Source organism: Ceratina calcarata, unplaced genomic scaffold, assembly GCF_001652005.2.
Source record: "Ceratina calcarata isolate Rehan_Ccalc_2016 unplaced genomic scaffold, ASM165200v1 scaffold253, whole genome shotgun sequence".
In the NCBI taxonomy this organism is placed as follows: Eukaryota; Metazoa; Arthropoda; class Insecta; order Hymenoptera; family Apidae; genus Ceratina; species Ceratina calcarata.
In genome coordinates this window covers 82,263-107,495 of record NW_017147345.1, presented here as the reverse complement: position 1 = coordinate 107,495, position 25,233 = coordinate 82,263, and the positions used below count along the sequence as shown (strand labels likewise).

Sequence of the window (25,233 nt, the reverse complement as noted above, 5' to 3'; positions counted from 1 at the left end):
ACCTCCCAGCGGAAACCGGCAGGCCTATCCATCGAGCGCGGCAGACCGCAGTAATTCAAACGAGACGAGACCGGAACGGTTTTGAAAACCGCGGAACGAATCGTCTCAGCGGAACACGATTTAGAACACCTCTACGTACCGGCGTGTCGCCGACAAGGGGTTTGCGACGATCGCGGAGACGAGAGAGACGCGCGGGTGTAGGTGACCAGGAGGGCACGGGAGAGAAAGGAAGCAGAAGAGGGAAACACGAAGTTGAAAGGCGAGGTCAAGGGGTGGTATGAGTAGATGGGTGGACCATGGGGTGCGGAAGGAGAACCGCGTGGGGGCAGAGGGTGGTCTAACCAAACTTAATTGAATCCCAGTCCGAATGTATAATATGTAGACTGCCTGCATAATGTCGTGAGCCGGCAGTGATTCTCAACGGGCCGTCCGCGTTAAACGCGGCGACGCAGGGCGCAGGGGCGCTAGCCGCGGTTCAACAAACAGCGAATTTTGAGAGCCATCCGCGGAATTAGATATACAATAATGTAAGCAGAACCCCGTTGTGGTGTAAGGGTTGGTGGTAAGGTCATGTATATTCATACATCGGTCGACCCACCTCCGATTCTCTCGCCCAACCGCCCCTACCATCGCAGCCACCACCACTACCGCCGCCGCCACCGCCGCCGTCGCCACCTTCTCGGGCCAGTTTCCGTCTTCCTCCATTCTATTGCCAGGAACGTGATCCCGTTCCAACCTATCTAGTTGTGCTCGCGCTCAACCGAACGCCCCTCTTTACCCGGCAAAGACGAGAGCCAAACAACCATGCTGCGAATAGATTTACGTCACGTCCGCGCTGTTTACGACTGCCACGCATTAAGATGTCTGTTACGAAGAATATTCGCTATATTGCCGATGAGCTGATTACGACGCGCTCGCGTGTTCCGGATAGCTGGCTGCCGTGTTCGTGTGTAACGCTGTTATCGATAGATGCTGCCCATCGTTTTAAGGGATAATAGCGCATCGTTCCTTAATTAGGGTGTGCTGAGCGATTCGAATTGTAGGATTTCCCAGTGCGATATCTTGCATCGATTTTCATACTAATCTACGTCACTAGAAGATTACAGATTTTCAAGAGAATTTCGTCGAAACATTGAGCCTCGAGAAGTAATATATTTATACATTTAAATAATAGATTTAATTGAATAATTCTCACTAGCAGCAATTTTATGTACCCTTTGCGATTCGATTATTTGTAATAGTTTTATTCAAATCTGCAAACTAGCGAAATGGCACTGCTTAAGAGTTCACTGAAGGACGAGTGCATCGGAGACGAAGTTGGACAGAAACTTCGTTTTGATTCTGCCCAATCAGACGAGCAAACAGTGTTTTGCCGTAGAAGTTATGCAGGCGCAATTACACGATCCTGAGAGGAGAAAGAGAGAAGGGGACGCAGAGGAGCGGGCGAGAAAGATGGTCTGGTGCATTATCATAGACGGAGAATTCTTATAATTTCTCGAACGGCGTGTCCGAATAGTCGTTAGGACGCATTTCCGAGGAAACGATATCTGGATATAATGAAGGATCCATTTACAAGTAAGATTCGCCCAGCGACTTCATTACCCATGATTTTGCCGCGAACGCCCCGCGGCATTCGTAATGAGCGATGGTCATTCATTTTAATATCCATTAAATGCAAATACCCGACCGGCACAAACGTTTACTCCTATTTCGAATTATTTCGCTGACTCGCCGTAATTAAGCTTTTCGAAAGGACTCGGTGGAAACATTACCTACCGAGGAGTCGTTACTGGTAACGATGCCCCTCTTTTTCCTCGTACTCCACCTTCTTTGTATCATTTCTGTGTGCACGCGGCTCCGTGGCACAGAGGGAAATAAACAGCTCGCTGCGTCGCTGGTCATGACGATTTTCGTACACGATAACTGGAAATTAAAATTTAAGTCGCATCAGGCGAACAAGGATGAACCGGTGTGAGAAGAAGCAAAACGAGACGTCGAGTGGGAACAAAGGAACGATCGTCTTATCTTCTTGCCCCCCGGTTTAAAATATTCATAAATTCCCAGCGTTAATGACAACGGTTTTATAATCATTTTAATAGAACCGTGATACTCGTGCGCAAAAGGTTGACATAAAGTTCGCTCCGCGATTTCCATACCGCCACCGGGAAATTATAATTAAAGTAAGGGAGTAATTACATCGAGTAAAAAGGGGAATGGAAATATTCATTTACTAACCTAATGTTTGATTGTGAAGCGTTTCTGGGATCCCCGTCCTCGACATGATTGTAGACCGTTGTTGATCTTCAGTAATTTATTACATTTAATGATTGGTACTATAATCTATAATAGAATCGTTTTGCACCTATCATTTTTCGATCGAAAGCGCATTGGATTGACACGTTGTAACACGAAGAAGGGTAGGGTCGAATGCATTAAGCTCTGTCCAGTGGACGGGGCTGCATTAGAATGCGATGGCGTGTAGCTGGGAAAGATTTTTCGGGCTCGCGTGTGCCACGAGAGTAAGACGCGAGCGAGCGGGCGAGCCGCGGATGCTCGAGACATAAGCCACCGACAGAGCGTCGGTCGTTATACACTCAACATTCTGCAATCTACCCTTTCTATCGGCCCTAATTTATGTTGAGTAAGGTAGCGGGAGTAACCCACCCTCGAGTTGCTTCGCCTAGGAAGCCTCGGTAATGTTTCAAGTGGCTTGTCTGTTGTTAATTTAACCCGGTGGAGGCTTGATGGGGGTCTGTCTACCCGCTGCCATGCTCTTGCTCGTTGCGATAAATCGGTCATTATACCGATACGTAACTGTACATCGAATAAAACGGAGAGAACCACCGTCCGTGAAACTTTACTTATGCACCCGCGTGCAACGTCCAGTTTTTGACTTTGTTCCGACGTAGGAGAGCGAAATTTTCGATTTCCCGCCCCGCGAGGATTCGTTTTCTCGAGGTACACGATTACCATAACCGGATCGGACGTTTCTGATAACGGGCCAGTTCTGGCCAGATAGCGGCGCAGATTAGGGGAAATTCTCGAGTGAAAATTACGGATTCTCGGTGGTCCCGTTGTATCCAATTGTCGAGACGTTTCACGTTAATAATGCATCTCTATGTAATAAATTTTATTTTTCTTTCAACAGTTATTTCCGAATCCATTATCAAATTCTTGTTACTAGACAGTGTAAAATTAATTTGTTCATAATAAACGCTATTAAAATTTGAAAAATACGCGGAAAGATGTTCTGCATGTATACGAGTATGATATAAATAAATTTAATGTCTCTAATTTTTCTTCTATTCTCAACTTGTTCTTAATTTAGTTTTTTCGTATTCATCAAAGGTTATGATCAGAAGCAGTAATCATAGACGAATGTAATCGACGTCACAGAAAATTTCTTTTAACCCTTCCGATAAGTGTTTGTCACGCTCTCGCGGCGTGGGTGAACCTTCAATCTCCCGAGCATCGACGCCGTAATTTCTAGTGGAACAAATCGCGCGTCGTGCCATGCCGGCGAACAGAACGGTCGTAAACATATACGGGCCAAGACGAACCCTTTTCCGCGTATCCCGTACACCCTTTCGCGCAAGCCAGGGCCAGGCCGACTCGGCTGGAACATTAATATCGCGAAATAAAGCTCATTTGCATATAAATAAGGCGGTGGTGGGGCACGACGGCGGGGCGAGGGAGAGGCCAGGATGAACCACCCTTTTCCTCCGTCTACCTCTCACCCTACCGACTCTGTCCCTCTCTCGAGAAACCCCACCCTGGACTAATTACACTTACAGACAAAGCAGCCTTGTGCCGAGGGGTCGCGCAGTCCTCTCCCCTTCACTCGCTCGTCTGTCTTCCTCCTCCTGTCTCTACCTAACCAGTTTTGTCCTCCACTTCACACGTGCTCCCTTTTCTTCGTCCTTCTCGCACTCGCTCCTCGATAACAACGGTTCGCAATGACCACGTGATAATTGCAACCCCCGTGGAGCACATCCCCGTTAGGATACCCCCGGTCGTCGAGGAAATTCATCGTTTCCTCGCACCGCTTCGCTCGTGGATGGCCACGGATAATCCTTAATCCCGATCAATGGAGCACTCGGGTGACAGTGGTACGCGGTGAGTTAAAAGTGTCTTGGTGGGTCTGTTACGTCGTGATACGGACTTTGTTAATGGGTTGTCCTTTTTCTACGGGTCTCTCACTTTCCCTGTTCACTTTTCGGCAGTAAGGCTTCCGCCGGGATGTCGGAGTATATTTATTTCTTTCCCTACTCTGAATTTATTCTTCCTCCGTACTTTCTGTCCCAAGTGCATGCTTTTATCTTTTCGATAGACTAATTTGCGTAATGTTAATTCATTCTTTATTTGTATTTATCGTCTTCTACGTGAGAATTTGTTGTAAGATTGTGCCACTTTCTTAATCATCATTTTAATTGGTATCTACCTGCTATAAAGAAATATAGAACTAGTGTTGAAAAAAACAAACAAATAAATTAAGTAAACTGAGTTCGATATTTATAGAATTGCACAAACTGGGAGTTAATTCTAGTTTCGTTGGTATTAGATCTTAGTACCTCGAAAATGTATAAGGCTAATATATTGATACCTGTAACAGTTGCAATTGCAGGTAACTGAGGAAAATAGGGGCAAAGTAATATATCACGTATGATAGAAATGCTCTAAAAATCGATAATCTCACATCAAACATTCACGACATCCGGCGGAAAGCTATAATCCATGCGTCTAACAAGCTGACAAAACTCGAAAAACCTTTAAAAAAAAATGCAGGAAAAAAATAAGGTAACGAGCACGAGAGAAGCGAGTACGTACAAAATCAAAAAGAGACAAAGGCAGGAAGAGGGAAGGAGAAAAGGCAAAAGAATCGATCGAGAGGAAAGATTGGCGAGATATATAAGCGTAGGTGGGAACCAGTTCGGGGGTTCCGTTATATAGAGAAAGAAACATAAAAACGCGTATTACCGATTCCGGAATACGGCCATTAGTCTGAAGTCAGCGCGGCTATCGTTTATTAAGCGCAAACAGATATTAATGTATTTTTACACGCTGGCCGCCGTTTTCGTTGCGCCGACGCCACCACCGCACCGCCGCCGCGGACGCCGACGCCGACGCCGACGCCACCGACGCCAGGCACCGCTGGCGCGGTCCGCGGGGTCGAAGCCAAATCCAATTACTTTTATTCGGGCGAAATGAGTGCAGCTAAGTCATTAATACTAATCAATGGAGCCGGGACCCGATCTCTCCTTCTCTTTTTTACTCCCCTACTCTTTCTCACACATTACTGCCGCCTTTCACCACTTCTCTCCGTGTATGTGATCGTGGAAATGTGAGCGCGCGTTCCACACGAATTACCCATAACTCAAACGCCTCGAAATGACTTTATTGCAAAAAACTTGCGCTTTTGCGCGGCCGCGAGCCGCTTCTCTCGTCGTATCCGCATTGTTAAAGGCTCCCGTGCCGATAAGTAATGTTTATTGTTGCATTTCCAACGACCGTGTATCCCAATCCCGTGTTACCCGCTTTTTTCCAACCCACCACCCCCCGCCCTCCCCCACCGCGCGCAGCAGCCAGCAACGCCGCCCTTTTTCTGCTCGCTTTTTTTTGTACGCGCCACGTGTGTGCGTTCGCCCTGATGTGTACACAGACACGCGTACACCCGCGTCCACCCTCTGATCCAAACTAGGTGGTGCGGTCCCTCTGTTTTATCTCGCGCTCTCCCCCTCTTTCTTTTCGTCCTGTCTGTCTCTCTCCAACTGTCGAACACAGAACGCTGCAGCACGGTTTTTCGCATTAGCGAGATGGCCCGTGAGGGCTGGCTAACGATTTTTTACTGCCCGAACCGACCAACGAACGATCCTTCCCGCGAAATTTAAAGCATTATTATTTCGTTCGGTCGGGCATTGTCGCTGATGGTCGCTGTTCCGATTGCTCCGGACGCCTGCGTGGGAAGGGTTGACGAGGCCGCGAGAAGGGGTGCACGGAGCCAGGCCGGGAGGGCGGCTCGTGTAAATTGGGCTGCTTCGAAGGTGTGAAAGGTCGCGGATTAGTTTCTTTGTATCGGGAAATGGGTTTCTTTTTTGTCGCGACTATTCGGGGAATTTATTTCTTGCCGCGAAATCTGTTCCTCGCCCTTCTGTTGCCCCCGCGCCGGCGACAACGTTTCTCATTTTTGTTTATCGGAATTGTAATAACTCGAAAAATTCAATCTATTCTTTATTTACACGCTCTTGATGCACGTTTCTTTGTAACATACCTATTATTTTACGATAATACATTTGATAATTAGCATCCTGCAATTTTACAAAAATTGTTTTCGACACATCGAAAATGACGGTACTGAATAACACCTATTTGTTTATACAATATTTGATTCATTGAAAATCAATATAATTAAATAATACACATTTGCTGACGATTAAATGGACATTCATAGTGATACAAGTTAGTAATTAAGTAGTGCAAACGAACCGCAGTAAACTTTTTTGTCCTGCACGTATTTGTACATATATTTAGGATACTTGAAGCAAGAAGTTTATTCGGTGGTAATTAGAGCAAGGGGCGAACTTGTTAACGGAATTGGGAAACGGCTGCCAAAATACAGGAATGAATGAACAACAATTAGAAACACTAACGAAGTCAATGAGAGGACGTTCCGAATTATGCACGCCGGAATCCCGGGCTCTCTGTCCCTCATTTCACGAATTTTTTCAAATGATTTGTTTGTTGTTATAGTGGCTAATGAGCTCGTTACATTAATGTTCTGGGTTACGTGATCGACGAACATTTGTTATGTAATTATCAGGACGCTGGCAATTTTAATCGTCGCGAAGAAAAATTTAATGTTCAGTATCCGTGTAATCGTTACGTTAACTAAATTCACCGTATGCACGAAACGCGAGACAACAAGTCCTCATCGTCCAACGCTTAATAAAAAATTAAGAGGCCTGATTAACATGGAATAGCCGGGACAACTCCACTTATCAGTTCAGGGTTAAACAAACCGCGGTGTCGTAGGTACATTTGTTAAAATTCATTTCATGCATACTAAAATTTTTTCCTTTCGCTGTATAAATTATGCATTAAAATGCAAAGCGATAGGTACGTGCGCTCACATGAATTTTCTTTTAGATCCACTTTTAGCACTGGCTCTTCTTCTACATCAAAGTTAATCGCCAAATAACATATTCACGACAAGTTATTCATCTTAGTTCGAGCAATGAAAAATGAAACGAAGTAGATATTCATTTCATATTATGATTATTCTACGTAGTGTAAGTGATTGTATGTGTTATTCTTATCAGGAATGTTTTAATGATCAGTGATAAAATTAAATTACATTACAATTAAAATACACATTTTGAGATGTCACAAAATATTTAATTCCTATTTATCAAAAACAGAATAATACACATATATAGTTTTTAATAAGATTAGAGAAGGAAATAATTACGAAGGAATTAATTACGTCTTTAACGAATTCTGCAGTAACGGTTCAAGCCTCGTTACGCGAAAGAAATTCCATGACCGCGCGTTTTCCGTATGCGAACTATTCAACAGACAGTGACGCGGCATCCGCGCAAGGGGCTCAGTGATCGGCTGATTAATTTATGCGAAATGCAGAAAGCCCGTAAACATACGTTTCTACGGCTTACTATATATCGGGGCGCACTTTTACAAGCAAAATGGCCGGGCCTGTGCATTCAACTAATCCCCCTCGTCCATTTAATATGGAGGGAGGGGGCGGAGAGGTGGTCCGGAGGGGTTGGGTGGTGGCCATACCGTCGGTATAGCCGTTTACGAATTTGCGTGGAAAAAAAAATTGAACTACCACCGCGCCGCCGTGGCTCCTGCGCTTCCTATTTTCGTTCGTTACCTATCGACCGGGCTTTATCTATTTTTTATGCAATGAAATGCTCCGATATCAATGGCGACGGCCGCGGACGCGCGCGCGCGCTCTCTCCCGCACATTCCCACCGACGTGTCCATTGTACCAAAATTCGAAATTACAACGCCCCGGAAAAAAAGATGTTCGTTACCTTTTATATAGAAAAATGGCAGCGGGACCGTTCGAATGGTTTGATAACTCCCACTTTCAGCGGAATTCATCGGATGCAACATATTTTATCTCCCGCTGTCATTTTCTAAACCTCGGATGTTCGTCGCTACACCGGTAACTACGTAAACGTCTCCGGAAGTTGTTTCATCTCCCGGATAACTGTCCGGTAAAGACTAACGAGTCGTCGAGGTGTCTGAAAATCCTGTAAGTGGCCGGCTTGAAATTCACTCGGTAAAATAATCATGTCAGCCTTCTTGGAATCGTCCTCCTCTTTGGTGTCCGGCCAAGTTTCCTCGATTCGACCGAAAAAGGGGAATTTATTCATGGCTCTCGTCACCCGGTTGGTAGAATCCTTTTTCGCGAATTAGCTGGATGTCGAAGCTCTAACGCGCTTAATCTGTATCCCAACTATGGCGATACACGTTCCGGCATATTTCCATGCCATTATGCAAAGGGGCCGAGTAACATTACTTTATACAACCACGAGCCATCGACACACTAGATAAAGGGGGGTGAGAGGGGGTTAAGAAAGTTAATGAGAGAGTCGGCGGGGTGCGGGACGCAGGAGAGATCGCGGTTGCGTAGCATTGGGGCTCGTGAGCGTATTCCATCGATTTATTATAATTTAGATTGTCGTTCTAAGAAGCCGACCGTACATGCACGTACGCGTACACATAGGACGCGCCTTAATGCGCTGCCGTTCGTTAATTATTCCTCCGGCATCGCAGTAAATATGCATGAATTATACATATATCGCATGGCACGAACGCGCCCGGGATATGGGGACGAATGATTAATACGCGGCTCTTTCTCTTTTCTCTTTACCGTTTTACGCGTTTTTCCAACGCGTTCAGTTCGCGTTTTTATTTTTTTCGGGAATCGGCTGAATCGCAGATCACAATTATTACTATAGATATTGATTATACGAACTTGTCGAAAATATTTTTAGACATTAATTATCAACACGGAGATCTAAAAAAATTTGCACGGTGTAATAGATATAATGAAGAGGAAAAGTTTAGCAAGTGACGTTAATTGTAATTTGCCTGCAGACACGATAGTTATGAAGGATTCCACGTAAATTACGTTTTATGTAAACATCGGACAAGTGACTTTAACGACTAATACGAACAGTTGAAAATTGTTTTGAACGATGAAAGGTGTCCCGGGTAATAGATTTCGTATCGGTAACGGGTTACCATTAAAAAGACAACGGAACGCGAGATCATGTTCCGAGTAATTATTGCAAATTCCAATCTTCACCTTTCGCAGATTCCGTGTTGGCGTAACGATTATATGTACGTCGATGGTATTTTAAGAAAATTGACAATCCGCAGCCGACCTTTGTGCAGCTTTGTAATCGTACTGGCAGCGGTATAAAAAATATTCACCAGCTTGATTGCCAATATATCGCGTGCGCCGCTGATTGAACCGTACCGTGTGCGTCTGTATTCGCTCTTCTTTTTCTCATTCCATTTCTCTTTCCCTCCCATCGGCCCGTTAATTTGGAATATCACCGGTTGCACAATAGAAAAATTGCGCAACCCGAATTATTTATGTTTATATAATATCCCGATGCGCGCGAACGGTGGAGCGAGCTCACGAATTTTTCAACGGGTCTTTCTCGCGCTCTGCCACGATCGAAAATTGTATTATCGCGAGGGGTTGCTGGTAAATTTCGTTAACGAGCTTCACACCGCGAAAGAATCGTGGTTTTCATAAAGAACCGCGGTGGCCACGTATTATAAATTTGCGCGTTCGATTCGAAGAATTGACGCAGCTTTGTTCAACGCAAAGTCGGTGTATCGAGGCGACGCGACGCGACGTGACTTCGTCTCACTGATTTTTCTATTCGTCAATGATCCGCGTGTGCACGAGAGTGTTTTCATTGTACCCTCGGTTCCGTTTTTTTTTTAAGCACCCTATCGAACACGTTTGATGCTTGTGTCTACCCACCGCCATTATTTCGTAGCGAAGCATTTTAACGTCGGCCAGTTGGACCGTGAATGATTATTAATCAATTTTCAACGTTAAACGTGCCGCCGCAATAAAAAGCGCGGTACGTTAACGAACCACGCTCGTATAATTGAGCATTTTGGCGAGAATGATTGTGAGTCTGTGCTAAAACCCTTTCGTGCCCATTCGATTGATTTCGGCAAGCGGGGAAAGAAGAAAAATCAGCCAAAGGGTTGAAGGATGATAAAGAGCTTTAGGGTACGACTTGTCCACCCTCTATTTTTCCCTCCTTTCTTTTTTTTTTTTTAGTAGGTGGAAAGCCATGTCACCGTGTAAATATTGTGTAAAGCTGGTTAAAATGGGCTGATGCACCGAAATGATTTTACAACGGAGCAAATTCAATCGCGGCTACTGCTTAAATTTAAAAAAGCTTATATTTTGTAACAGAGTTACGTGAGCAGGATTTCCTGACATGCATGTATATATAATTATGTTTTTCTAATGATACGTTGCGTTCACTCATTTAAATACGTTGATAATAATTGTAATGCTAGTTATTATAAGTGAATATTTAAAAAGTAGAGATTGTTACATAATATCCCAACATTTAATTACTAGAAGGGTTTTCACAAGTTAGGATTTGCCTTTCGAATATTAGAATTAATTTTAATTGATACATTGTTCCACTCTCATCGATAAGTGGAAAATATTCAATATTGACATTGCACGTTGATCGTTGACCGAATGCGTGGCGACATGGGCAACAAAAAGTTGGTCGGGAGGCTCGGAAGGCGGGCGGACACGAAATTTGTGGCGACAAATATAGTCGAAAGCACTTTGTTCCCAGCGACGTCGCGTCGGTCGAATATTTTATAATTGTTATCAATACGGCACAAATGCGGGCTGGGTTTCAAACGCGGCGTAATAAACGAAATAAAGTATCGCCATTTTCGTCGTTGACAGAGTGCGTTGAAAAGCTCCGCGGCGAAAAACTTTTCGGCCGTGTTTTTCATTGGTGTGTCTCTTCAATTGTAATTAATATTTTTTTTTTTTTCGGCGACAGCTTTTTTCGGCGTTCGACAAATTTGAAAAAAATACACGAATACGAGCCTAACCCTTCGGCGCTACGTTACCCTCCCCATCTCCTGCGCCTGTTTGTTACGTACATTATTTTGAAATAAATGGTAACGCAATTTGAATCTTCGATTACGTAAACTAGAATTACGTATGAAAAGGATGCGTATGTTTGTTACAGGAAAGTGACAGAAGTAGCATCGGTAGCCCTGAACCAGGAGCGGTCACCACAGGCTCGCTCCATGAACATCAGATGATGATGGAGGAGATAAAGAACGCGCGGAAGAACAGTCCGTCCCCTGAGAACCTGGCGAAACGAGCGAAAGTGGCGCATCTAAATGGGAGTAAGTTAATACTGGTTTACTAGACTAAAAATATATTGTGTTATGAACGCTCCTGTTGTGGTTTCTATATACAAGTTCTAATAAATTAAATTTCTTTATATATAATTGATATACCACGACAAATATGACAGATTTTTAATGATTCTAATAATTAAGTAAATCCTCAGATTTACAATTGATATAAAAAACAATAAGTCAATGTTTCTTACACATTTTGTTTCAAAACCAGCAACCTATTTATCATAATGTATGAATTTTCTGTTCCACCAGTGGCGAGTATGGTGACTCTACAGAATCTTCAAAATCTGGCGAGTTTACAAAGTCTACCGCAAGTTGCGTCATTGGCCGCGGGTCTCCAGGGAATGACAGCGGGATTGACTAACAATCAGCTCATCAACACGCCCCTGAATCTTACTGTCAGCTCCTCTGGTAGGAATACGAACAGTCATCGCACGGCTTGACAAACTGAATGTTACCATTTTTACAGTCATTCAAAGTCCATTCTCTGTAGATCAATTTCTTCATCAAAACATAAAATGATTTTAATACTATTACGTACGTTGTTAAGCATGTTATTTATGTTAACAGTCTCGTTACGCGAAAATGTAATCAACATGAAAATTCATTGTACAAAATGACGAAGCACTCCAATTTCCTTTTTATTATTATTTTATTATGTTCATAGCAAGATTGATAAAAGCATATAAGAAACTCTTCGTTAAACTGAAACTACAGGATGAGAAAAAAAATATAAAAATAAATTAATCTCGCGTCTTGCAAAGTTATCACAGTATATTACAATCAAAAATTAAAATTTATGCAACAAACATGAATTTTCATATTTAGGTGGTACGGTGCCGACAGCTTCGAGCACGACAGCTGGATCGCATCTTCTTCCACCGAGTTCGACGCCAATGGCAACATTACCTCAGCTATTATCTCAGCCGCAACCGGTCGCGATGCCTCAATTCATCCTAACGTCTGGTCAATTGGTTCAAGGCATTCAAGGGGCTCAACTTCTTATACCTACATCGCAAGGTACACCTTCTATTCTTCATACTTCATGCATTCGTTTCTTTCTCTTTCACTGTTCTCGAAACAGTTTCATTCCTACTCGAACTAAGCCCGTCGAACGTTGAACGTGTCACGTAAACCGATTATTCATTGAAGACCCTCTAAGCGCAATTCACACAGAATTGATAAGATGCATAGGATGAATCAGTGTCGTTTAGAGTCGTCTGCTAGATAGAATTGCTATTTCTTCCGTTCATCAAATATTTTAAATACTAAATCAAGTTTATAGTTTTAACATGATTACTATAAAAAGTGTGAATCGTGTATAAAAGCATTATAGTAATGCTCCAAGGTATTTAAGTTACAAATAACTATGATAGTATCTTTACTATAAGCTTTTCAAACTCAAACTGTCAAACGAATTATTGAATGTTTTTAAGTTCGGAAGACTGAATTGAACTGTTCAAAAGGACGCAAGCTGAGGCTAATTGCAATCTTGCTTGAGGAATGCAATTAAACGTCAAAGAAATAAGATAGTAAGAGATAACGGGCTTGAGAAGAGCGAGTATCCGGTAGCTATCAGTAAACCAACAAGAAACCTTCAACAATAACCGGTCGCGCTAAGTACCTACGAATTTCGGGGCATAAATCAGTCCGAGTAGGTCCGAGTGGTCTCAACGTGAAATCTGCACGATGTGCCGGCGCATAATGTTGTGCAATCAAGATGTGCCGATGTACGTATATACGTGTATAATATAATATAATATCGACTATCTCTGACCAGCTCGGACTAAGGCTCGCCCCATCGTCCATACTTAGTGGTCCTAGACTAGCCTGGCAAGCAGAGGGCAAACTCTGCAACTAATTTCAATGTATAATTAACGTCTCACTACCCCTTTCGAGACCCACGAATAACCAGCCCTCCCTCCTCGCTGCTGGCCGCTTCGTCCCGGGTTTCAGTCCTCCTACTCTAGCCCTGATACTCTCTCTTCTGGGTGGACATCACAGTTCCGCGGATTCGGCCGCTATTATATCGATTGCGGTTCACGCTAACTTCGTTTCTACCAAGTTGGGTTCCTATTCTGGCAATTGAGAGCGAGAGAGAGAAAGAGAAAGAGAGAGAGAGAGAGAGAGAGAGACGCCGGCGCGGAACATCGAGGAAGGCAGCGGCAGAGGGACTGGAAACAAGAGGAGGCAGGGGTAGGAAACTTTGCGAGTCCGACTAAGTGGATTGAAGTTCCTGGATATGGACCAGTCGTGGTAGGATGACGAGTTACGTGGTGGCAAATAATGTTTGCACTGCCTTTCGGCTCAATCGATGGTAACTGATTGAACGCTCGATTGGTTCCTGATCGACGTCTTCGCGCAAAGAAACAGTCACTCGACTGGGAGTTTATGTGAATCCAACGAATCGATTCATCGACCGAGAGCACACCCTCCGATAAGCTCGTGCGGGAATACGAGGAAGAGTCGATTTAACGTATTCAGGGAGTCGATCAAATAAGAAACAGAAGATGGTTAAATATGCATTATACTTTTTAACGATTACTCGTCGCACTGAACTCTTGGGCTAATTCGAAGAATTAGGTACGGATGAAATCTGAATGAGATACATCTGCCTGTTTTTACGATCCGAGCCCGATCGAAAGCAACAGTGAGTGAATATTTTATTACCGTCACCAGTAGGTCATCGGGACTCGGATACTTTGGAATCGTTCAAAAATAAGCTTACTGAACATTATCGGATGAGCTGGCTATTTTCATTAAGAAATTGGAGAATCTTGACAAAGACACGGGTCACGATATGAGCGTAATTTACAGCTCGATTTGCTAATCTCAGCAAGCGCGAGCGTTACATTATCTATAAAGCGACATGACAATCATCGACCCGATGATAATTTGCTCCCCTCCTGTGAGAGCTCGGTTCGCTTTAATTAGTACTCTTTTTATGGAGCGTATGACACGCTTGACTTAATTCGAATCGCATGGACGATCAAGAAACGTTGCAGACGTAATAGTTTAAACAGAATGGAAATAGGATTTCGTAAAAGTCGAAAACCCATTTCCATGAGCAGTGGTACTGCAGGGAGAAGGGTAGCAGAGGATACGTCGCGTCGCGGGGGACTGAGAAAAATTTCCCCGTAATGCGAAATATTATCGTCGAATATCGCAGCGCGGAACTAAACGTTAATCGGATTGTCAGTTGACCTTACCTCAGAACGTGAAACTTTTATGGCTGTTCGGAATACGGGATTTGCTTAGCTTAGCTATAGGTACCAACACGGGTACGTACTCATGATCAGTAATCATATTAAGCGCGTGTACAGGGTAATCAGATTAGCGGAGCTGGAGGTAATCCCGAAACTATTCTAAGTATGATTAGGCGTCCTTCTCGCAGCCTAGTCCAGCGCCGGTACCTGTACCCACTATTAAGATGACGATAATAGTTTGCCAACTACGCTGGCCTGCGAGGTTACCTGCCCTATGGGTTGCCTAATAATCCCTCTATGAGACTCTGATAACTTTACTACCCTTCCTGGATCAACGACGCGTGGACTACGTTCATAATGGAAATGAAGTATCTATTGATTCGAGACACGTTCATACGGGGACGAGGCCCAAGATAGAATTATTAAGCTTTGCCTTGTCCGCCTGGGCTGGTCTTACCTTCGCGGGATTAACTCCTTTTTTCTTCTCTGCCTGCTTATCCACGATAGGAATCGCTACGCAAACTATCCTGACCATCCCCGTGAGCCACGTCACGAATAATCAGATGGTGAACTTGGCGTTGAGCAACGGCCAGGTGGTGTCTACGACCCTGGCGAACCTTCAGTCGATCGCACAGCCACAGAACATGATGACCACGCCGACCAGTAATGGTGACTTCACAGGTAAAAATGATCATTATTTTATTATGAACAATAATGTAGTAATGGAAAAAAAAACCGATATTTGCAAATCTTTTAATTTTCTATTTTTAATTGTAAGTAATAAATAACGTGAACTGTCAGTAGAGAAATAACAAGTTACGACGGTATCTAACATATACACATTGAACTCAGTGTTGCAACTCTCGACTTGACTTTTTCTTAAATTAAGTTACAGAAATCAAACGAATTATGAAGATAGCCACTATGACTTTCAATAAAAATGTTTAATAAAATTTGTCGTAAAATCACGCGACCCTAAATTCCAACACGGTACCAAAGTGGATCACGGTTTTCTCTTTCCACGTGACAGTTCCAACAAGTCCCAGCTTAGCGCCCGGATTAGGGCTAAATCCCGCCGCCTTGCCACACCTTCTGAGCAACAGCTCGGCCGGGCAACAACTTCTGAACGCGATGCAGCCTCAGCAACTGCTTCAGGCGGCGCAGGCTGCCCAAGCTCAGGCACAAGTAGCGCAGGCAGCACAGGCAGCGCAGGCGGCGCAGGCGGCGCAAGCGGCGCAGGTGGTCCAAGCCGCACAGGCTTCTCAGCAACCGCTTTTGACGACGTCGCCACAGCAACACGGCCACAGGCACAGTTCTCACATGAACCCTTACCCGGTACGTAGACACTGTCCAGTATGTAGTTCAGTTTTTTTTAGATACTTTCTATGAAATATTGACAGATCGTAATAAGTAATATCTTTGACTGTTGCCAACATTTAATGACAAGTACTAATATAATAAATCTTATTTAGTGACCATCTCTTCCTAGCTTAAAGCGAGTTTAAATAGTTCTTAATTCTGTTACGTTTTATCACACGAACATGGATTTTATTAAGTTTCTACTTTGAAAAGCAATTATGAATCCTACGAAAATGTCATTGGTGGCACATAAATGGAAGTTGTTTTCAAGAACATTACTTATCGGGAAAGTTGTAGACGCAAATGCATTAGGAAACGTAGAGAATTTCAATTATATTGCTAGTTTCCATTTTCGTTGGATATCAACTTTCTCCAACGTCACCATGATCTTCTATTAAAAACTCCATTTTTGTACGTTTATCGGATTGCTATGCAGAACGAAATCGTATTAATAATAACGTCCTAAAAATTTGATCAACCACTTATTCAATTAACACTCCATTAAAAATGTCCGTATCCTATTTTATTTGTTAAGAATTTGTCGCGTCGTATTTAAATGAGCAGTGGATATCTACACTTGATGTCGCTAATATGTGTCCACGCGAAAAAAAGATTCATTATCTACCCTGATCGATCGGTCGAAATTATAGATAGTCACATCCATCGCATCTGTACAAACTTGGCCGAAGGAATGCATTCACTTCATTTCTTTCCCATCAATAAACTACAAAACCAACGATCGATGAACCGATATTTTCCTTGTTTGCTGCGATTATCGTCGATCAGACCACGGTTAAACCTTCTTGAAAAAATTTCGTATCCGTTTCGTCCATAACGACACCGTAATCTGGTATCTCCGATAACCAGTCGGACAATTTCTCCGGTAGTGGGTAACAATACAAACGAGCTCTCAATCCGCGAACGATATACGGAGTCCTCGCGGAAGGTGGAAAGGGCTTAACCGTTGCGAGATCAACAGAACAAGCAGAATAATTCCCCGATAGCAAGCAATCTCGTTAAGAAAGTATTCCGTAGCAGCGGCGGCGGCGGCGGCGGCGACGGCATTTCTTCCACTAATTAGACTCTAAAGTGTCCTGATCCGAGAGAGACGAGGCAGGAACGAAAGAAGGAGAGACCGGGTCTCATTATTAAGTACATAATTGGCGTGGAGGAGAAGCATGGAGCATTGTCATTAATACCGATTGAGTTTACTAATCCGTTACTACTGACTGTCTCTATAGTACCGTCCCTTCGGTTTGTTCTTTGCAGCTCGCAGAGAAACATCACAGGGAGATGCCCGAGCAATCGACGCTTTTGAACGAGTCCGTGGTGTCCGCGGCCTCGGCATTGAATAGACTGGCGGCCAGCAACGGGGAAATCACGATCACGACCACGCACGGACCGAGCGGAGCCGGTGTGAAGGCCTCGCCGAGTAGCATGCTCAATCCTAAGAAGGAAGAAGAAGATTTGAACGATTCACCCAGTAAGATTCGCACCCTTTATTTTTTCCTTCTTGTATTTGAGTTTGCAAATGAAATTTATCATTGCCTGTTGAAATTTATGAAAGTTTGATATCATTCCTCTGGTACAAATTTTACTTGAACAGGAAGGTTTAAAATAGTTCCATGATCGAAGAATGTGTAAGATACTAATTGATTTGAAGAATTCAGTACATTGGGTTTATAAATCTATCTTTAGGATGACTCTTGTATTTAAGCCTTCTATCTTCAGCGCGAAGTGTAAATTGTTTAAGTAGGAAATCGTTATTCGTCGGTTCAGTAGTTTTTAATTAGCCAATTTTTAACAGCATCATTAAATACAATTATAATGCAATTATTGATACTATTACTGATTTCTCCTTAATATCACCTTATTTAGACCAGTCAAGAAAATCCGGACTATAATAGTAATATAGTAAATGTTCAACAAGGTGTACATATATTATTGTAGAGAAACTTATGTTTAATTCCTAATTTAACTAAGAAACTCAATTGGTTTAGTCAATCAATGATCGGTCCGTAACTGTCTGATTATCTTCTTTTTATAGATTATCTTATTCTAAAATATTCTACGAAATTCTAACGATTCATGCTTCAGTTCTAAAAAACTCTAAACACTCACAATTTGATCATACGAATTCGTCTTGACGCATCTGTACCCTCATTATGGATTTAACGATTGTTTCTCATTGCCTATAATTACATCTCCTCTTTCCCTTCTCGCGGATTCAACATTTAACGCACAGTCAAAGTCGCTAAATAATAACGTTGATAGCTCTAGTAAAGCTCTTCATAATCCTAATAGGATATCGTACAATGCAGGGACTCATTACGGTATAGTATTAGATCGTTCCACGCTGCCTTCTGGGAAGCCATAAAGATCCCAGACCGGTACACAGTACATATAATGTCGGAACAGCCAGCAGTCAACAATTTTAATAATTCACAATCATTGTTCAGCGTGTAACACTTTCAAACAATCGTCCTATCGTCGTATCGAGCCTAACGATTCTCAATTGCCAGTACCACGTTGCATATTACTTGACAACTCCGTGACTTTGTTGACCCATCTTTCCTCTGTATATTTACGAGCAAACAGACTTGGTATTCACTTTGTTTGAATTAATAAAAAAGCGTGGAGTTTTTACTCTGAGCCCCTATTCAATTATAATTGCTGAAAGTTAAAATTATATGTCAATGACGTAATGAAAACTTGTCAGAACAAAATGATATCCCTGATCATTTCATGATAATACAATTATATTTGTTCCAAATTGAACAATTTGACAAGTCGAATAAAACGAGTACACGTACATACGTGTTGCGTTGTTGTTCAATTCGAGGGGCGTGCAACTCGATTGGAAATTAATGATTGCAAGAACACAATGGATCGCGTGGTGGGAGAAGGATTTGTAGTTTATTAGCTAGGCCACTTAGGAAACTGTTGGAATCGATGGCTTCTACCGCATACGTGTAGATTCACATATAGGATACAAGTGACAAATTTATGAGAGAAATCGGTGTAGCTGAAGTCGCTTTAAACGAAGCCGATCAACGTCATTAAGTAGCCTCTCGGTGAAACGACTCGGAAAATAGTTTCAAATTGCGTTCCACAGAATATTAGCAAACGTCTTGGCAATGAAAAATTTAGAAAAAGTTATATCTTCGATATACAATTTTATTTTCATTGAGGCATTGATCTTTTTATTATATCCTCGTCTATGCAGGGTGTATCATAGTTATAAAATAGCCAATTATTCCTCGAGTTTATCAATAAATACTCCGGATGAATTGTACTTTTATTGAATAAGCGCGTCCGCACATTTTAACAAGTGCACGTTAATTTTACACGATAATTTTTATGGATTCATCCTGCATATGTTCTTATTCTCCAATTTTTAAAAAGACCGGAAGAGCGAAATATTTTATAACCCACAGATCAGCCGACTATCAACGAGGCCACGAACAACGTAATCGACGGGGTGAATCTGGACGAGATCAAGGAGTTCGCGAAGGTGTTTAAGTTCCGTAGATTGTCGTTGGGTCTCACGCAGACTCAGGTCGGACAGGCCCTAAGCGTGACAGAGGGGCCAGCTTACAGCCAAAGTGCCATATGCAGGTGAGTGTCCCCTGTGTTTCCTCTACCTTTTTTTTCCTTTTATTTTGTTCTATACTCGCTCTTTCGCTCTCGCGAACTGCTAAATGGACGTCGCTGATGAGACAAAGAAGTGAGAGAAAACGACAATAGGCTACGATACAACAGTGTGCCAGGTCACTGGAAATGGCCAGGAATAGAGGGACTGACGGTTTAACAACAGATTTTTTAATGATGTTTAAAGCGTTCAATCTCAATGTAATCATACTTTACGTCGTTTAGAGAAGAATTGAGGAATATCTTTTACTCTGCTCTATGTCCAAATTAAATTGGTTATTATTCGATCAGTCTACGAAAATCTTATTTATTATTGCTTTGATTTATCAATTCTACGAATTGTTAAAAGAGAGGAAGGAAAGAAACGGTAAATAAATAAATGTGAACTCTCGGTCAGCTTCTTACGAGATGGACGAAGCGCGTGGCAGTATCTTCAATTCGAAACTTGTTCCAAGTGATCAATTCATTTTGGACATAGCATTGTCATGACAGTATTCACATTCTTTTACCTCGATCATGGTTCAGTGCTCTTCGATAGTGTACGGAGATTCTGAGAAAATAGTCGTTCAATTTTCAATCGTCACTTGATATAAAATGTACATAATATAATTTGCCACGGTGGTTCCTAAGAATACTTGTTCACCTGCTGTTCATATTTGTGACTCAGGGAATTGAAGATGTTTTCTAGTACCTCTCGAGGATTTTCACGTTGTCAAAAAGCGATCGGAAAGGAACCACCGTGGTAGTGCTGGTGGCAAGTAGAAACTACGTTTCTACATCCTAGCATTGTTATCGTAACGACTAATTTAAGCATTGGTGATTGTTTCCCAGTGCCCTGGCTACCCAGATGTACGCCTCGCAGATTGCCTCTCAGCAGCAAGCTACGTACGTTCACCCCTCATATGCTACTTAATTTACCTAAAAATCTAAAACTTTATCGAACCCTATGGAAAGCATAGCAGTTATACCCAAGCATGCGAATCCGTATATTGGCACCGTCGTCGTGTTCATTCGAAACCGTACACGAATCAATATTAGTTTTCGACGAAACTTTAGGTTGATTTACTTGATAGTTTATATCGATTAGGGAAAGCGTTCTCGTCCTCGACTTTCTTCTGTTTCGTCCAATGTTTCCCTCATATCGTTCAACGAAACGATGACGAATACAACGTAGTGTTTTCCAAAATTGTTTTTAATAGCTTCGAAACGTATCGTGGGGCATATTTGGGTATAGCTGCACTGTTACTAATTTTCTAACTCCGTTTCTGGCAATAAAGAGAAAAATAAGTAAAATGCGAAAGGAGCACTTCTGAAAGTTTAACGATTTCTTCAAGCCAGGGCATTGGCAAACTTGGGCATGATGTCGCCAACGCGTGTGCGAACGCGTGTCACGAAGTCGCGGAGACGTCCGTCGACGAGAGTCTGTTCCTTTCAAACGATTTTCGTCTTCCATCTTTTTTTTATTCTTTTTTTTTGAGAGAGAAAAAAGAAGAAAACAACCGCTTAGTTTTTGGTCATTCGACTTGCGCTAATCTCGGACAAGAACAGTGGCTCTCGAAGCGCGTTGGCAACATCATACACGGCATCACCAGAACCTTTAAGCATGCACGCATTGTCAATGTCCTGTTTTTTGAGTCAATGCATGCCTCTTAGTGCTCCTTTAGTCGAACAAAGACGCAAAGAGAATTTCGCTGAATAAATTTAGACATTCAAAGAGAAATTTGTAAATTCAGTGTGTAACGACACGATGCTCTTGTTTATGAACACTGTCTTTACGTCTTTGACGTGAAAATTGCGATTTCCTATTTATTTTTTTATAAGTTTCATCCCCTACATGACGCGATGATCGGAGAACGCGAATGATAACTTGTTGTTGGCTCTAGATTCGAAAAGTTGGACATCACGCCAAAGAGCGCGCAAAAGATAAAACCGGTCCTTGAGAGGTGGATGAAAGAGGCTGAAGAGAGGTGAGTCAATTCCGCAATCTTGAATTCCTATAATTTCGATTTACTCAGTGATTAATACACGAGAAACACCATTCTGTATACAAACGAAATTATTAGATCAGTTATAAAGAATTATTTCTTGGGTTCTCTTAAAACAAGTTTTTCTACAATTCATCACGTCTGGGCAGTATGAATTTTCTTTCAGATTTCAAAACGGCTTATCCAATTGAATGAACGTGTTTGAATGAGTAGGCGCTATTTTAGTTCCTTTTATTCGATACACTGTGGAATGTGCTGTTGCCAAATTTGAAATCGCCGTTTTAACGACGTATCGCGGCGCGCAAACATGGTGCGCGATTATCCTGCGATCGTCCAACTTAACGGGGTTCTCGAGCGGTGTCCGAGAGCGTGTGAACGCGTGCGTGCTAATTGGTAATTCGCTAATTGAATCCAGCTGATTAATTGCGGATCCGCGTCTAATAAATACGCGGAATGTTAATTAGAATGAGGGGAATCCGTTAATGCGCGCACGCGGCACAGGCCCTCGAAGCCGCTACAGGTAGAATGCATTTCTGCTGCCGGTTTTATTCATGTCATGAAAGAAGTCGATTATCGACTTCCCTCCTTCGAGAATCGGATTTGCCGCTGCTCATTGACGCACCCACACGTCCGCGCAGAACTATTTTCTTCGAATGTTATATCAGGATTTGTAATTAGCACAATCCAAAGTTCAATTCATTGTCCGTAGCTCGATGTGTTCGGCTTAACAACGAACGAGACTTACTTGCGTATTAAAAGAATTTTTGAAACACCTTATGCCCGTTAGTTTAATATTCTTGATCTTCTGCATGGGATAGTTTGAAAGAGAAGAAACAAACGTATAAAAGAGTTCTGTTTCATTTAAGGTATGTTCTGTATATCAAAACAGTAGATAAATGTTTAACAACTACTATCACCCCCCTTGAACCACTGCTATCATGTTAAGTTATTGCCAATAATACTAGGAAAGAATTCTAACATACAGATATCGATAGAGATTTCGATTAATTTCTACATAAATTTGTTTCTTACGCGTTTTCTCCATTAAAATTTGTATTCGATTAACGAGCTAGCTTCGTTTAATTGGAATTGCGGACTAAGTAGCGATCGGGCAGATTTTATCCGACAGCGCCTAACACGATTTATGGTTTCGGTTTCACCGCGGTGCCGTTTTATTGTCGGCAAACTCGCGGAAAATATACGTGACTACATATATGCAAAAAATAACATATACCATACGCGTACGTGTAACTGCGAACGGTGGCACGTGTTGCAAAACACACGTACACGTGGTACGTACTCGTACTAGATGGTACGGCACATTGATACGCATACATGTACAGGCGGTGTGTATCTCGACCATGAACCGGATGATTCGATGACAAGAGCACGCGGTCATTTCTCTTTCCGCGCGCGAACCGGCAACAATGACCCATTCCGCATTCCCGCGGTGTAGCATCAACAGATTTTCCCCAAAACGAACAAAATGATTTGTTGACTGTGTATTAACACCTTCCCGCTGACGATACACCGCGGAATCATCCTGGTGTTATTGACCCGGAACTCGGTTTTCCCCGTTTAATGATTCGTTCCTTGATTACGTGTATACACGTACACGCATTTCAACGAAAAGCGAAAGTTTTCTAACTACCGTTAATGCGAATAGGAATGCGGTTGGCAAGACCATCAAACTGATTGTTAAAAAATAAAAATTATTCCCTCGTCCTCGATCAAGAATTAAAAATTGTTTTATTTCAATTTTTGTCTCACCGAGCTTATTAAGCATTTACAGTTCTGTGACTATTTGCCCATTATTAAAAAGAATTTCTCACGTGCTCCATCAGTTTATTCGTACTCTCTTTATCATAATTATTTTATACTTCAAAACATATTTGTCATAAGAACTCACACTATTGTCTGGTAATTCTAATATATGAAAGCGACGAGTTTTAGTCGGCTTGAACCCTGGTATCTTTCGAGACAAGAGTACTGGTTCTTAAAAAGAAGTTCAGCCAACTAGCTAGAAGTTCGATTACAAAGGAATTCATTTGGGCCCGCGAGGGAAACTGGACGCGGAATGGATTATGGAGCAGTCGGATTCGTCAGCCTATTAATTCCACCAACCATTATCCAGCGGATTCGATGACGGTTTAAAGTGTGCTCGTTTCTCTCTCTACGCGCGCAGCTCGATCGAGCAACAATGACCCATCCCGCATTCTCGCGGCGTAGAAGTAAGCGCGGCCGTGCTGCGAGCGGCCGCGTCCGGGAAAAATGAAAGCGGCTAGTTTATGCGGTGCACGTGCACGATTTATCTGCCGAGTAATTAAACTGTGGACTAATTAAAATCAGGTTTCTGATGTACCCCTCCCGTCTGCCAACTCTCTCTCTCTCTCTTGCTGTTTCCCGTCCCCACGTTCTCCCTATCTCCTCCTTCTCCGCCTTGACTCTCTTATCCCCGATTCCTGTCGTTTCTTCTCCACCTTCTTTTCCTTCGGTTCTCCTTTCTCCCTCAATCACACGCTTCTGCCTGCACACCTACATGGTCACGTAATACTCGCAATTCCACGAGGTACACCCACGCCACTATTCCTTCCTTCTTCTCCTTTTTCTATTCACCTCTTCGTTTGTTGCATTACTCGTTTCCGTTTTCCGTTTCATTCTATCATTGCCAGCCTCTGTCGTACCGTTCCGATACGTTTCTGGACCTCCGTTTCGCACCGGTAGCATTCCTGTTGATCTTCACTCAGCTGTGTGTAGCATGCATGTACACATATATACGAGTGTGTAACTCTCATGAGATTTAGGTGGGCTCGTTTAATGCCAGCTGTAAAGAGTTTCTAATAAATATTCGATTAGCTGATTTATTCCCGCGATCCTGGCGACGGATTTAGAGGAGACGCGGGTACCAAGCGCGGGAGCTCGGGCTCAGGGTGACTAAGCACGCTTTCAGCATGTTCGATATAGCGCGCGCATGCTTCTCGTGATTCATATTTTTAAAAACGCGACGCGACGCTGCCGCGACCGTGCGGTACTTATTGTCTCGGCGCGACGCGCCCGCCAAGCTTCGGTGAAGGTTTCCTTCTATTTCTCTTTTTTTTTCTCACCCTCTCTCCTCTTTTTTATGGCGCGGCGACAACGTTTAATTCTCGCTTCGCGTTCTCTCGCCCTCGCGGATTATACCTCCGCCGACGCATTTAGCCGTGTCCTTATCCGTCGTTATAGCCCGTTTAACCCTCTTTCTCTTTGTTCGTTTGGCTTCTCACCTGCGCGGCTGGGAATACGTGCTCGAGTCACCCTCGACGCGATTTGATTTCACGTTCTCTCTCTCTTTCGCTCTCCTCCTTTCACTCTGCCGTTCTCGCTCTTCGTTCCCCTTCAGTGCATTTCCCCTCCTTTCGCTTCGGTCAGCTTTTCTCATCCGCGATACACGGCCACGGTAATAACGTTCCTTTTGTACGATGAAAGGGTTTATTAAGATCATTGAAAGTGGTGATAAATCGGCCGAGGAGAAACAATTACGATATTTGCAAACACTTTAAACGGGCCTCGGTCAGTCAATTCGCCAGGCG

At 42.9% G+C, this 25,233-nt stretch overlaps 1 protein-coding gene across 3 annotated transcripts in view; it reads left to right on the top strand.

Moving 5' to 3' along the window:
- pdm3 (POU-domain protein pdm3) overlaps window positions 1-25,233 on the top strand; it is a 178,567-nt gene that overhangs the window by 146,880 nt on the left and 6,454 nt on the right. For 2 of the 3 annotated variants that reach the window (XM_026812038.1, XM_018021441.2), the window contains 9 exons: window positions 11,283-11,445; window positions 11,716-11,874; window positions 12,292-12,483; window positions 15,177-15,350; window positions 15,700-16,004; window positions 17,298-17,511; window positions 19,466-19,646; window positions 20,511-20,564; window positions 21,563-21,646. In XM_026812038.1, coding sequence (XP_026667839.1) covers window positions 11,283-11,445; window positions 11,716-11,874; window positions 12,292-12,483; window positions 15,177-15,350; window positions 15,700-16,004; window positions 17,298-17,511; window positions 19,466-19,646; window positions 20,511-20,564; window positions 21,563-21,646 — 1,526 coding nt within the window. The remainder of the gene's footprint in view (window positions 1-11,282; window positions 11,446-11,715; window positions 11,875-12,291; window positions 12,484-15,176; window positions 15,351-15,699; window positions 16,005-17,297; window positions 17,512-19,465; window positions 19,647-20,510; window positions 20,565-21,562; window positions 21,647-25,233) is intronic. The other variant, XM_026812039.1, reaches the window with a different exon arrangement.